Source organism: Orcinus orca, chromosome 10 (assembly GCF_937001465.1).
Source record: "Orcinus orca chromosome 10, mOrcOrc1.1, whole genome shotgun sequence".
NCBI classification, from domain to species: Eukaryota; Metazoa; Chordata; class Mammalia; order Artiodactyla; family Delphinidae; genus Orcinus; species Orcinus orca.
This window is the reverse complement of record NC_064568.1, coordinates 22,758,969-22,773,594: the sequence shown is the minus strand read 5'-3', so window position 1 is coordinate 22,773,594 and position 14,626 is coordinate 22,758,969. Positions and strand designations below refer to the sequence as shown.

The following is a 14,626-nucleotide window of genomic DNA, read 5'->3' as shown; positions in this document are numbered from 1 at the left end:
TATCAAATGAGCTCTTTCTCCATGGCAAATATGGATCTATAAAATAATGACTTTTAAACTTTTGTCAAGGGCTTCCCTGGTGGCACAGTGGTTGACAGTCCGTCTGCCGATGCAGGGGACACGGGTTCGTGCCCCAGTCCGGGAAGATCCCACGTGCCGCGGAGCGGCTGGGCCCGTGAGCCATGGCCGCTGAGCCTGCGCGTCTTGAGCCTGTGCTCCGCAGCGGGAGAGGCCACAACAGTGAGAGGCCCGCGTACCGCAAAAAAAAAAAAAACTTTTGTCCAGATATAAAATTTATGAGAACAATGTAAAAACTGGTTAAAAAAAAAAAAAAAAAAAAAAGACCAACGAAAAGGTTTGGTCTGTGACACATTTGCACATTGAGAAGAAAACTGTTAATGCTGACACCTGAGCCTCATATATGGGAGGAGGTTATGTCTGTGTATTTCCTTATGCAAACTGAGGTCACGTTTTAACCTATTAGACATCTGTGGCACTTACCTGGGCTTCTGGTGTGTATATAATGTTCATTCTTTCATTAAATAATCTCTTAACAGATATGGTTGCTGATAAAGTTGAGTAGAACTGGAATAATCCTGGGACAACCCAAATCTTCTAACTTTGGAGATATGCCTAAGACACTAAGGCCAGTGTCTTAGTAAAAGAAAAAAAATGTTTGAGGAATAAAATGGATTAAAATAAGAAACACAGACATTAGAGTTTACAAAACAGAGGATTTTATTTGAATTTCTGTACAGATAAAAATTTACCAAAATTTAAACAAAAACCTGAATCGCATTCCCACCGTAAAAATGGACACTGCAAAAAAGCCGCATTCTCCCAATTACATTTTCCCAGGTGGTAGATTCTGAGGGAAAATGGGAGGGGAGAGAAGACAGAGACACTCACAGTGTAATTTAATTTTCAGTGTTGTCTCATCTTGAAATGAGCATCAGAGATTTCCATAAGAATCAATCTTCTTCAGTTTTGATATTAAAAGGGACACTTCTACTCCAAAATCACAAATAAGGCTTCTGGCTTTATTTTTAGTGGGAGGTAAACAGCATATTCAATATTAAGGCAAATGGTAGATTACATGTATGGGGTACTGACTGCAGATCTTTCATTGTAAAATATATTTTGTAATATTTATGGATTTGCTAAACATGTTGGAGTTGGAAATTGTAAAAACGGTTGCAGTTTATAACACCTATCTGTTTCAATGTCTTAGCTGCACCTTTTGGTAAGGTAATCTTGTCTGATTTTTTTTTTTAACAGCCTGTGATTTTTTGCTTGTTTGTTTGTTTTGTTTTTTTTAATTACACAGGTCGAAATGTTCACCAAAATTGTTGTAAATGAACCAGGGCCTGATCTCACATGCACACTGGTTGGCCACAAAGACTGCTCCCCAAAGCTGGCAAAATAATGCCTACGGAGCCAGCTCACCATGACAGGGAAGTATTAGAATGCACGGCATTAATTTAATGAAGACTATAAGAGAAATCAGATTATTTAGGCTGTTTAGATATTCAAGAAAATACAGATTGGAGTTTTTTATACAGTGATTCTTGCTCCTTCCTTCTCCGTTTTTTCCCCAGTGGGATAACCATTTTCTTCACAGTGATGAGAAAACCATTACTTTTTATGGGTAAATGCACTTCTTCTTCCAAGGGATCAGGACAAAGACATCACTTCTCAGCCACGCTGGCCACAGCTTTCTTGGCTGCATCCTCCAGGTCGGCGGCCGAAGTAATGGGGAGTCCGCTGTTACTGAGAATGTTCTGGGCCTCATGGACATTGGTTCCTGGAAGGGGGTGGGGGGATGGTGTACAGTCACTGAGATGGAACTGGAGGTGGTGCCCCAGGAAGTTTCGTACAATCTGAAATCATGGGATGCCCGAGTCTCCTAACACCATTTAATTACAACTCAGTTCAGCTTTTTACGATCCAGATCTGGCTATTTAGATATATCCAGATGACAAACTTATTTTTTTCTTCTTTTCACCTCAAATGCCTGGCATTAAAAAAGATACTGCCTGTATTTTCTCTGGCATTAAAAAAATGGAAATATGAGGTTCTTAGAAGACTGTGAACAAAGAAAGATTAACAACACCTTGTTCAACTAGTTTGAAAGAGGAAAATATTCTGAAGTGGATTTATCCCTTGATTGAATAGTCTGAATACGGAGTCTAAAGAAAAAGTTATGTACAAAAAATGAGCAAGAGAATGGTAAAGCAAGGCATTGGGACGGTATGGAGTACTGGCAGTAATACGTGAGGATGCTCAGGACTGATCTCTCTGTGGTCTTTCACCAGGAAGTAAATTAAATTCAGGTTCTAATCAATGTCATTGACGGGAAAGATGATGTGACAAGATCTGTAGCAAGTGATGGTCCAGCTAGAAAAAAAGATGAAAGATAGGACTTGCAAGAGGCTAATGGACATTCTTTACTGATAGAAGCTGAAATTTCTGCTGATAATCCACACTCAAGTGGACTTAATGTGGTTCTGGCCCATTCCAGAAGTCTTTCATCTTAATGATCTCTTAAAACGAAGGGTCTGAGTTGTGACCCAATCTGAGATCTGAAGTTCAGAGAATCTGCCCACCTAAGGCCATGAATCCACTGCTTGGAGACAATGACAGTATTCAACGTGTCCATCTATGCTTCTTCCTCACTCTATATAACAAAAAGGTCAGATGCCATGAAAATGAACATTGTAGCCTCTGATGATGTCTCTTGGCCATTCCTTGTGGATCTGTAGCATTTGCGGGCCAAGCTACCCTACCCAAATGTGTTCTTCGATGACTATTTAACATGCGAAATGCTCTTCTCTTCTTTCAGTGTGAACAAGCCCCTGGGAGAAATGTGATAAAATTTAAGTTTCTTAATGAAACATCTCATCTTACATCATCTCCCATGCTTTCATCTAGTTAGCAAGACAGAGCCTATTTATAAACAAAGACCTTGAAATATAGGCCTTGGAGGACCTCAGAGTGTAAATTAAAAGGAGGTGCTCGGTCAGCATGTTTCATACAAAAAGGCAAAGGCCAAGTTAAGGAGGAGCAGATGAGCTGAGAAGGTGGTGCAGTGTTGATTTTCCCGGGACCCTGGGTCCACCAGAGCCATGGTGAAGGGGACACTGGGCACTGTGTCTTCGGATCAAGGCTGACTCACTGCAACTTTACACAGGAATCTGACCAATGGCCTCTAGGGCAAGCAAGAACTTGAAAGGTAGGGAAGTTGTTACCTAAAATTCCCAGCCACCGATCCTGGCTGGCCACTCTATTAGTTGCATAATTTTGGGTAAATCATTTAACTCCTTTGTGCCTCAACTTCTTTATCTCCAGACATAACATTGTGATCATCTTCCTCATAACTAGTACTGATTAAGCACTTGCATACCAGTGCAATGCTAATCTTGCACACCAGATATAATGCTAAGTGACTTACATGGGGCATATGAAAACTTTACAATGACTATGAATAAATCCCATTGTCCCTGTTTCACAGATGAGATAACTGAGGCACAGAGAGGTTCATAGGGGAACTTCTCCATAGTCACACAGGTTGTAAGAGGCAGAGATGGTGCTTGAATCCTGCTCTCTTTAATTATGTTCTAACGACATGCTGGTCTGTTTCCCTGTCTTTAAAATGAGATAATAATGCTGGTAGCACAGCTTGCCATGAGAAGCAAATGAAATAATACACGTGAAAGCATTTTGTAAAAGGCAAAGTCTCTGTGGGAGTCATGGCTGGCTGTCTTCCAAAGATCCATGCTCCTCTGCTACGGGGGGGGAGAGCTACTGCTGGGAAGTGGCTGCCCAAACAGGAACTGCGTTTCCCGGGTCCCCTCGCAGACGGGAGGCTCATGTGACTGAGTTCTGGCCAATACACTGTGAGCAGAAATGAAAAACATGCCCATAACATCTCCACTGGTACTCTCTATATTCTCTCTCTCTTGGTTTTCCTTGTCTGTCTTCTGGAATGCTGTCAGCTAAGACAACCTTGGAAGACACTTTTTTCAGATGACAACGACTCCCTCAGCCCGGATGCTTGAGTAACCCTGTAGAGCAGAGCACCTGGCTCACTCACTGTCTCCGACTTTATATGAATGAGAAAGAAACTTCTAGTATGTTGCCTCTGACATTTCAGCACATACATGTTGTTACGGGAGTGAGCATTACTTTAACTAAATACTACTTTGTAAGGGTGGGAGGCAGCTTCTAAAATGGTTCTCAAATGATTGATCCCAACTTCTTGGTGCTCACGCCCCTTGAGTGTGGGCTGGAGCCAGTGACCTGCCTCTAATGAACAAGAATATAGCAAAAGTAATGGAAGGTCACTTCTGAGACGAAGTCCACTTTCTGTGTGTTCACTCTGACGAAGCCAACTTCCACGTTGTGGGCGATGGGCTGCCCTATGGAGAAGCTCACGAGGCAAGGAACTCAGGGCAGCCTCCAGCCAAAAGCCAAGGACGAACTGAGGCCTTCATTCCAACAACCCATGAGGAGCTGCATCCTGTCAACAACCATGTGAGTGGGCCTGGAGGCGACCCTCCCCAAGGCAGGCTGCGACAGGACCCCAGGCTGCAACAATGTGATTGTACTTGTGACAGACCTTGAGTCAGAGGACCCATCTAAGCCGGCCCTGGATTCCCCACCACAGAAACTTCGAGATGATCAATGTTCCTTAGGTTAATCAGCTAAATTTCGGGGCAATTTGTTTTACACTGGTACTTAACTAATGCAGATGTAAAGATTTATTATTATTATTATTTTTTTGCAGTACACGGGCCTCTCACGGCTGTGGCCTCTGCCGTTGTGGAGCACAGGCTCCGGATGCGCAGGCTCAGCGGCCATGGCTCACGGGCCCAGCAGCTCCGCGGCATGTGGGATCCTCCCGGAACAGGGCATGAACCCGTGTCCCCTGCATCGGCAGGCGGACTCTCAACCACTGTGCCACCAGGGAAGCCCAAAGATTTATGATCTCATTAAGAACAACCTCAGTGTGCATTTTGATTCATTTGGTAAAGTTTCAGCCAAGGTCCCAGAGGTTGAAAAGTAGGACAGAGGATCACACTGTGGGAGGTGTTGGGTAGCAAGCTAAGGGATTCCAACATTAACCTGTAGGCAGCGCTTTCATGGAGTAGTGACGCAGCGTGAATCAAAGCCCTGACAGACACAGAATCGAATCAGTCTTTGCACCAGGAGGTCAATGCAAGTTAAATATGGAAATGTTCATCTCCTTCAACAGAGACATGGACTAGAACTCACTCTCCACCTGGCCTCCAACCTGCCAGGGAACAAATCTACGTTAAGATACAAAAGGCTCTTCTCCCTCTTCCTTTCTCAATACACAGCTCCCAAGATCCCCATGCATTGCCCCAAGAGGCAGTCTCATCTGCCTGAACATTCCTCACCTTCTAATCTATCTTTCCTCCACGTGATTCCTCCCGTGGGTACAGGTCTCACCCATGCCTGCCAAGCTCTGTCTAACTGGACTGAATTAGCTGTGCTAGTAGTAGCCATAATAATAATAAAGGCAATAATAGCAGCTATCACTTAGCATAGGTCACACACTGTTCTGGGGTTCTAAGTACACTAGCTCCTTTGTTCCTCAGTAGCAACCCTGAGATAGCTTCTATTATTATCTTCCTTTTACAGAGGAGAGGACTGAGGCACAGATAAGTTAAAGGCTCGTCTAGCGAGCATGGCTAGTAATAGTTAGGAAGCAGTGCAATGGGCATTCAACAATGCTTGAAACATCCACGCTATACTTGAATAAGTCCTTCTTATGATTTTGTAACTATGTGTCATCATCATCGTCATAACAACAATAAAAAAAATCTCTGATTTACAAAGTCCTCCCACATTACTCTATTTGACCCTTACAAGGACTCTGTGAGGTCGATGTTTCTAAATGAACTTGTGAGTTCGGTGTTTATAAATCAGTTCTTTTTTTTTTTTTTTAAGCCAAGAGCAGTGAGGCTTAGTTACTGATTGGCAGGATTTGGTTTCAAAATCCTTTGCTTTTCAGACGCTATTTTGATTTCCTGGTGACTCCTGTTTGACATTTAAAACACACAGCACTTTCCTATGCATGAGATCATCTGAACCTCAATGAGGCTATAAGCTATTTAAGAACAAGGAACACATACAACTAGGATGTCTCCTCTTTCCAATCTCCCCTTCTGGCTAAACCTTCCATCCCCACTGTCCCCTGCTCTATGAGGGACCACGGGGTATTCTCTGTCCCAAGGCGGACCTCGATTGTTCCCAAGACACTGACTGCACCTCATCCAAGGGTGGTCCAAACACAGACCACGGTCATTAGCTTGTCCAATTAGATTTGCTCTCCAGAGAATCTCAATGAGTAGTTTCCATGAAATAGAAAGTAGTAGCCTGAAAAGGACTTACCAGTCACAAGTAAGCAGGTAAGAGAAAGGCTGTGCAAACACTCAGAGGGTGAAAAAGTCAAGCGAAGAGACAAGTGCTGGAAAGATGCTCCTGCGGTCTGCCGCCAAGTCAGGCCCTCCTCTTCCCGAGGGCCGACTTTATTACGGTTCCTGCCCACTGAAAGAACTGTTTGCTCATGTTTAGCTGAGCTCCTTTCCATGTGTATGGTTGAAATAAGCTCCTGATCACTTTTCGGGGGGAGGGATAAATGGATTGATATAACCAACTAGCCAGTTCCTCAATTAATCCCCTCTTCAGCACCCAACGTAGCACCAGATGTTCCCAAGGGGGAAAATGACTGACAAAGAAGTCTGTGAACCCACAGACAAGCTGCGGCTTTGGCCTGCTGTGCCCTCCAACCGGAGCTCTGTTGCCCTCTCTGCTGGGCAGACACCGTATGTCCATGGGCTACCTGCTGAAATGACATTTCTTTGGGGATGCCTTCTTGTCACTACATCCCAACCCCCAACCCAGAGTAGGGGACTGTAAAATGAACTTCTAGAATACTCTGTACGTCTAAAATCACAGCACTATTTGGACTGCTCATTGATGTTGCTCTTGTCCCCATGAAGCACACGCTTCACGAGGGCTGCCACTTGGTCAGCCTTGCTCACCGCGTACCTCCAGGCTCAGCACAGTATCCCACACGCAGGATGTGTCTGTAGATGGACTGAAAAACTACAGATGGGCTCATCCATACAAAGTGTGCTCGAGGCGGCAGCAAGTGTGGGTGAGTCCTCCTCTGACCACCTTGCTGACCCAACACCCCCAAATAACACTTTTTCAGGAGGTTGAAATCAAAACCCCAAATGGCCTGAGAGAAAATGAGGAGGGTTGCTCCTGAGCTTTCTCTGAGTTCTCAGGGGCTTCACCTCTTTCTCTAAGAAGGTCCATGTATTAACTGGCTGTACTGAGTGCCCTTGAGGGAGGACTCCAAGCTGCTGCCACTGCTGGCCGCCCAGGTACAAGAGGCTGCCGTGCTCAAGGTTAACAAGTAGCCAGCGGGGCCAGGGTAAGAGAGGGTGGGGCAGCGCCGCACAAACACACGGCCCTTCTCTCCCTCCAGCTACTCCTGCAGGGCCATATCAAAATGCCTAATCGCTTCATCATTCCAGGATCCACTAAAGTGAATTTTAATTATACTTGCAGTTACACTTTAGTTACAGCCTTAATTATTAAGCACACACTAGGCATGCTCAGAACCAAGCAGTTTTGGAAGAGAACCTCGCCCTGAAATATAAAGCTCGGGCACAGGAGTATGAGGAGGAAGGGGGCACATACAGAGGGGCCTTGGTCAGATGCAAATCTGTCACGTGAGGTGTGTGTGGGGGGGTGTCAGAAACAGAGGCAAGAAAGAGAGAAGCACACACAGACAGAGACCAGATGAGACAGAAGGCATGGCAGAGCCTGAGGCAAGAGAGTCGAAAAGAAAGAAACAGAAAGAGAGGCAGGAGAGAGACACACAGAGAGACAGAGAGGGAGAAAGGGAAAGAGACAAAAAAAAAAAAAAAAGAGAGAGAGAGAGGCAGAAGGGATGAAAGAGGAGACTAGAGACGGAGACAACTAAGAGAATGAGAGACAAAGAGTCAAACAGAGAGTGAGGGGAAAACAAGTGAGGTTGCCAAGTCCCTTCTGCAGCAGCCCTACCCTGACCCTGCCAGCATCTCCCTTCCAGCACCCTGACTGGTTTCTGCTCGGCCAGCAGGGCTAGGGACAGGCCAGGGAGAAGCAAAGCCAGGGCAGGCCCTGCTGCCCACGGACCCTGCCTTGGAGAGGAATTACAAGTCGCTTCCTGGTTCCTGTTGAGAGAGCAGCTGGAAGGGGAAGTGGGGATGCACAGAGAAGAGGGTTAGAAAGAAAAACAGCAGTCACAGAAATGAGGTCATTGGAAAAGAAAAGAGGAACAGAGGGAGGCTTGCTGGTTTGCAGATTCCTTTTGTTAATGATATTATGTGAGCATTTCAGGTTAGTTTCTTCTTGATTCACCAAGTGACTGACATCTCCCATTCCCTCCCCAGTTTTTATTTCTAAATAGAAACCATCATAGCTGCTTTAAACTGTGACACAGAATCAAGAGTTCCAAACAGACTGTTTATGCCTGTGCACCCAATTACAAAGGAAATTGATCTCTTCCCCACATTTAAATTGTGCTGCTGACATGCTCTAATATTTATTAAACGCTGCATTGCTTTTTAACGAGGCTGCAGGACAACACTTTTAATAACCACCTATACAGTTAACTGATCAACTCATGCTGGTCGAACTTTAGGCATTTCTTCATATCTGCCTGTTGAAAGCCACTCAGCTAAATCATTACCTACCAACTGCATGCCTTAAAAACAGCAATATATAGAGAGTCGAAGGGGACAGATTTTAAAATGAAATCTTGCTCTATTGGTAGAGGATATTATAAAAAGAATAACAATAATTATTAAAATCTTTAAAAAATCTCCACCTCTTCTGCATGATTTACCACTGACTTCCTGCCACTGGGTGGAGTGAAAGAGCTGTATACGGAGATGCCAGGTTAATTTATCAAAATTTGTTCTTTGCTTTCATTACGTGGAGAGAAGACAACAGTAGTGGATACAAATTACAGGGCTTTGTTCAAAAGGTGCAGCCCCTCCCTGCCACTCAGGCCAGCTTTTTATTACAGGGCTGTGAAGAAAATCACTCTCTAGTCAAAGGGTGCAGAAGCTGTCTTTTTAAAAGTATTATATTAATAGGAATTCAGCTTTTTTAAAAAGAATACAATAGTTAGCACTTATTCAGTATATACTAGGTATAATAAATGTTTTTTGGACAAGTGACTAAAGGGGCTCACAAGTATCCTATCAGTTGAATCTTCACAGCAACCCTAAAGTTGACATCATTTTTATCCCCACTTTACAAATGAGGTGACTGAGGCACTGGGAGGCTTAGGAACTTGCCCAACATCCCCCAGCAAATCACAGGCTGAACCAGGACTAGAACCCAGGTTTGTCTGACTGTAAAACCACATGACAACCACACAGCCTTGGCCTTTTAGTGCTAGAAGGAATCCCAGGGCTCCTTTAGGATAAGTTTCTTGTTCTCACTGGAGGAAACTGAGGTCCAGACATGTGAGATAATTTGTTCAGTCTAACAACCAGTGAGCCGTGACATACCTGACACAGCACTGGAGGGCTGGTGCTGTCAGGGCTAGCAAACCATGGCGTGGGGGACAAACCCAGCCTGCTGCCTCTTTCTGTACCACCTGGCAACTAAGAATAGTTTTTACATTTTTTAAACAGTTGGGGAAAAAATCAGAATAATATTTTGTGATATATGAAAACTACATGAAATTCAAATTTCAGGGTCCATAAATAAAGTTTCAGTGGAACACAGCCAAAGTGATTCATTTACAGATTGTCGACGGCTGCTTTTGCGCTACAGTGGCAGAGCTGAGGACTTGTGACAGAAACAGCATGGCTCATAAATCCTAAAATATTTCGACCTCTGCTTTGAGTAATTGAGTCTTTTTTTCCCTCCCCCTGGGATAGGAGAGGTCAGTGGAAGCAAACCAAATTCTATAAAGCAGCAGATTCCTCCTCAAATGTTCACGGTCCCTGTGCCCTTGATCCTCCATTATTCTTTCAAGTGACAATCAGACAGAGGAGGTCCATTTTCTTGGTGACACGTAAATTTAGAAAGCTTATCACATCTCTTGTGTCTTGTTATTATACTGTCGGAAATGGAATAATTCATTGAGGATGAGAGGCAAAGCTCCTGCTGCATCAGTGGCCCTCATTCATCTGAGATGATGGGCATCTTACATCTAGCACCTTGCAGGCAGCCAGCGGAGTCCATCCATATGGAATCAGTCGAGTGTGGACAAGAGCTCAGATAAAAATGACAGCTGACATTTATTGAGTCAGGGATCATTCTAGGTTATTTTAAAACTAATCTGCTCCTTACAATAACCCTGTGAGGCTGTCATATTTTTATTCCCATTGCACAGATGAGGAAGCTGAGATTTAAACTTTGCTCTGTTACCAACTAGCTGAGCAACCTGGGAAAGTTACTGCAGCTGGATGAGTATCTTACTGAAATACCTTGTATCACATTTTATAAAAATTGAAGATAGCATAAGATAGCCTGTGGGGCTGTATCATGCACACCTACTTGCCTCAATGATTTCTTCTCCCTTGGTAAGAAAACACCGAATGCCCAGGGTGTGAGTGTGACAGGCATTCCTATGATGACAGCAGGCAGTGGCAGGAAGCGGAATGCCAGGTTTTTTACAACATTTCCATGAATGGTGTGTATGCGTTTATGATCACACAAGCAGGTTTAGGATCAAGTCTGACATATAATTGTTGAGGGCTTATGACAGGTACCTATGCTCTTGCTTTCAACTACATGAACTCTCAAAAAAGTAACGCAGATATTAATGCAAACCAAAGGTACAGGAGCCTTAATGTTAAACTAAAATGGGAGGAACCCTCTGGCAAGTAGGACACTTTATAGTTCTGCACCTGCTGGGATAGGACTGTTCTTATAAAGAAGGAACATTCCTACATACGCCCTTATCTATCTGCATGTGGACTTCCCTTTCACACCTTCCTTGAGTCTACCTCATGGCTTTCAATCCATGCATTGATATATTCTAATTTAAGGTGATTGCAGGAATTTTCACAGGTAATTTCGGTGGTGTGAGACTTCTGTCTGACACACTGGCTTTGGAACTCCACTGCTGCCTAAGAAGTGACGTGACTATATCACTGCGCAGGCTCTGAATGTATCTGGGAGAAATATTTTCCTGAGTAGACGTCATTGCTAATATTTTCCTGAGGAGAAGTTAGATTTGGAGAGCTTAATATTGCCTGTCAAATGCTTTGTTGGCTCCTAACGACATCTTTCAGAGCTGAGGATGGAGGGAGATTTAGACACTGGTACCATGGGAAGTTTCCAGAGTTCTAGACCTTCTAGTTCTAGATCTTGGTCTCTTCTCTACACCAGGCAACAAACGACGTCCCACTGTTTGCTTTCGTAAAATAAGATTTACTGTGGCACCACCACGCCCATTCCTTTCTCTACTGTCTACGCTGCTTTGGCACCACGACGGCAGAGCTGAGTTACTGCGACAGGGAACACATGGCTCACAAAGCCTAAAATCTGGCCGTTTACAGAAAAAGTCTGCAGACCTTTCTGCTGCACCATCCAAATTTGTGGCCCTGTGGCCCAGCCTCATTTGGTGCTTCTCCAGCTTGAAGCTCCCACTTCCTACTTCTGATGCAGGGGCAGTTGTATTTCTAGGGAAGGAAGTCCCACCTATGCTCTCTTTGAATCAACAATGGCCACTAGCTTGGCTCAAGGGCCCTCACTCTCCTTACTCACATCAGTAACGATCAGAGAACTCTTTTCTGCTGAGCTGGGACATAGTCTCAGAATCTTTCTTGGCACAGACTGCAGGCTGCCACTGCTAATAAAGAGAAGGTGGCGTGAGATGAAAGCTATCTGTCTTCCCTGTTCTAAAACATTCCATGAGAAAGTGAGTCTCTCTGCTTAGGTAACTCTGCCTCCAGACAGCCTCAAGGTGGTGGTCTCTGGGAGAGGCTTATTACACCTGTCACCTGTAAAACAGCACGGACTGAATCTGCTTCAGTCTCTTCCCTGATAGCAATGTTTCTCTCTCTCTTTCTCACTGATGGCTGATCAAATATGACTTTCAAGGGTTACATAAGGAAACTGAGGCATGAAGAAAGGAACTGACTGGTCACAGAGAAAATACTCAGGGAGCAGATGGTGGTATTGTGAGGTCATAAGCAGGATGCAGGATATGCCAGTCCCCATACCTGCCATGTTCCTTGTTAAAGTGCTCCACCCCTGGCTTCTGCTCAGGAAATCAACTTTGGGCTCTTGTTTTTGAAGAGATGCCCATTACCTAGACTGGGGTGGGCACCTGACCAAAAGGCAGCCCACTCCTAAGGTGACTAATGACCTGCAATGTACCTGAGGGGGCGTTTCCTTCCATGCGGAGGGGCAGTCATTGGCATAATATGCCTTGTCTCTCCTTCGACTCTCATTGGCTCCACGGTGGCAGCGGAGAGCCTTATCCGGCTGAACTATATGAAAGGAGGAAGTCAGCATGTGCAGCCCAGCCCCTCCCTCTGCCTTTCCTTTGACACGCTGCTCACAGTGAGCCCAGGTCATCCTCTGCCCCGCGGTGAGAGACCTGCCCAAGGCCAGCAGTGGCCATGAATGGCTGTGGAGAGCTGCCTAATTCTGGGGTTCAGAGTAAGAAAGCTCACCGTTAATAATATAGCAAGGTACCTCCTTCAACTTCTTTGTTAGTAACGAAGGTGATATTTTGGTTTCCTTAGTCTTTTTTCCTATTTCTCACCAGGATCATAACCCAGATGGGGAAGAAACTGTTGGGTCCCCTCAAAGACCCCAACAACACAGCCTAGTTGGATGGGCTGTAGACAACAGGGGGGATGGTTATTACATAAGCTTAAAAGATGGATGACCTGTGTGATCTGCACTTCTAGGGAACACAGAGGGAGCAGGCTAGCCTTAGCGAGAGGCTGAGGGGGTAGAGGCACCAGGAAAGAACAAGAGGGAGTGAGAAGGTTTGAGTAGGGGGCTTTCCAGGTGCAATTCCGTTAAAGCCTTACACTAAACCTCCTTTTTATTAAGGTGGTCGGAGAATCAAGTCATTACATCCACAAAAATAAAACAAAAACAAAGCACTGCATAACACAGAGGCCATCTTCCTTAAAGGAGCCCTAGTCCTGTAATTACACTGACTACTTTCTTCAGACGCAGTAGGCTTTTTCTTGCGCAAGGCAGCAGATGTCCAACACGATATAAATTTCAGTTAGTCACGTGAACTACCTAGGGGTAAAATGAAAACTCAAATTGCCAAATATAGTAGATTCTTGGTCTGGAAACTTAAATATTAGATCTCAGAAAACTTTAACTAGCCTAGTAGTTGAGATAGGTCCTGTGAGACTCGGTCTAAGGTTTAAGTGTGATGAAGTTTAAGCATTCGTAAGTCTTTATCGATTTTGAAAATGAGAGGATTTAAGGCTTGATGACAGAAAAGGATTGTCTCCAATGTCACTGTCTCCAATGACACAGGGAGAAGATGCTAGTGATTAAACGGAGGAGAGGAGATAGATGTCAATGTGAAGTGAAATTTGTCCCAGTAAATAAGCACCCACAGGGGACAGTGAAGGAGGGAGGAAATGAAGAGAGGTGAGTGGACACTGGCAAGGCAGAAAGGCAGGTGAGGAACTGGGTGTGTAGAAAATGGGGAGAGTGGGAACAGAGGAAAAATGGGAATCACACAGAGAGAGGAGAAGAGATGTGCCCTGACAGAACCCTCCTCCAGGAGCCACGTTCCCAATGACAGCCGCACCAGAACTGAAACATGGACAGAAGGGAAGATGTGCTTGGTGAGGCTGGGGTGCAGGTGGGGACCAGGTCCATCTCATCTTGCAGGGAGCAGGAACTGAGAAAGGAAGAGAAGATGAAAACTCGGTACAGAGCACAGCTGGAAAATGTGCAAAAAGGCCAAGAGGCCAGGGGTGTTATCAGACGCAGAGCCAGACACCGGCCCTGCTGGGCATCTGCCCTCACTCTGCCCAGGATGGTGCCACCACTCAGCTGGGGGTCCCTTAGTCTCTGCTGACTCAGTGTAAAGCAGCAAGCCTAGGGCTCAAACATTCTGAATGAAACCTTTTCCAAGCTAGTCGGTCAGAGGCAATCTGCCAAGGGTCACTTTCTGATGGGAGTCAGAAGGATAATCTCCTCTCCGGGTCTCACACCCTAGCATAACTGAAGCCTTGCCGAATGGATGGCTGCCAAGTAGACAGACACAGCTGAAAGCTCGGTGGCTGTCTCTTAACGCTTGAATGCTCGAGGTTTCTCTTCCCCTCAAGCAGACCAAACCATCACACAGCAGCTTCCCTGTGTCCATGCTAAGGACACTTGATTTGCATTCCTCTGGCTGTGGCTCCAATCTGTTAGTATTTCAGGAAGCAAGTATAAAGAAGTGTCCACGGGCTTCCCTGGTGGCGCAGTGGTTGAGAGTCCGCCTGCCGATGCAGGGGACACGGGTTCGTGCCCCGGTCCGGGAGGATCCCACGTGCCGCGGAGCGGCTGGGCCCGTGAGCCATGGCCGCTGAGCCTGCGCGTCTGGAGC

The 14,626-nt window shown here is 45.2% G+C and overlaps 1 protein-coding gene across 7 annotated transcripts in view; it reads right to left on the bottom strand.

The window, feature by feature from the left end:
- The window catches only part of SUCLG2 (succinate-CoA ligase GDP-forming subunit beta), a 337,575-nt gene that overhangs the window by 74,220 nt on the left and 248,729 nt on the right, over positions 1–14,626 (bottom strand). For 2 of the 7 annotated variants that reach the window (XM_004268001.3, XM_012532344.3), the window contains one exon: positions 715–1,804. The exons of the other annotated variants lie outside the window; for them this stretch is intronic. In XM_004268001.3, the coding sequence (XP_004268049.1) occupies positions 1,689–1,804 (116 nt within the window). In that variant the 3' untranslated portion in view covers positions 715–1,688. Of the gene's footprint in view, positions 1–714; positions 1,805–14,626 lie in introns of those variants that run through there. 7 annotated transcript variants of the gene reach the window in all.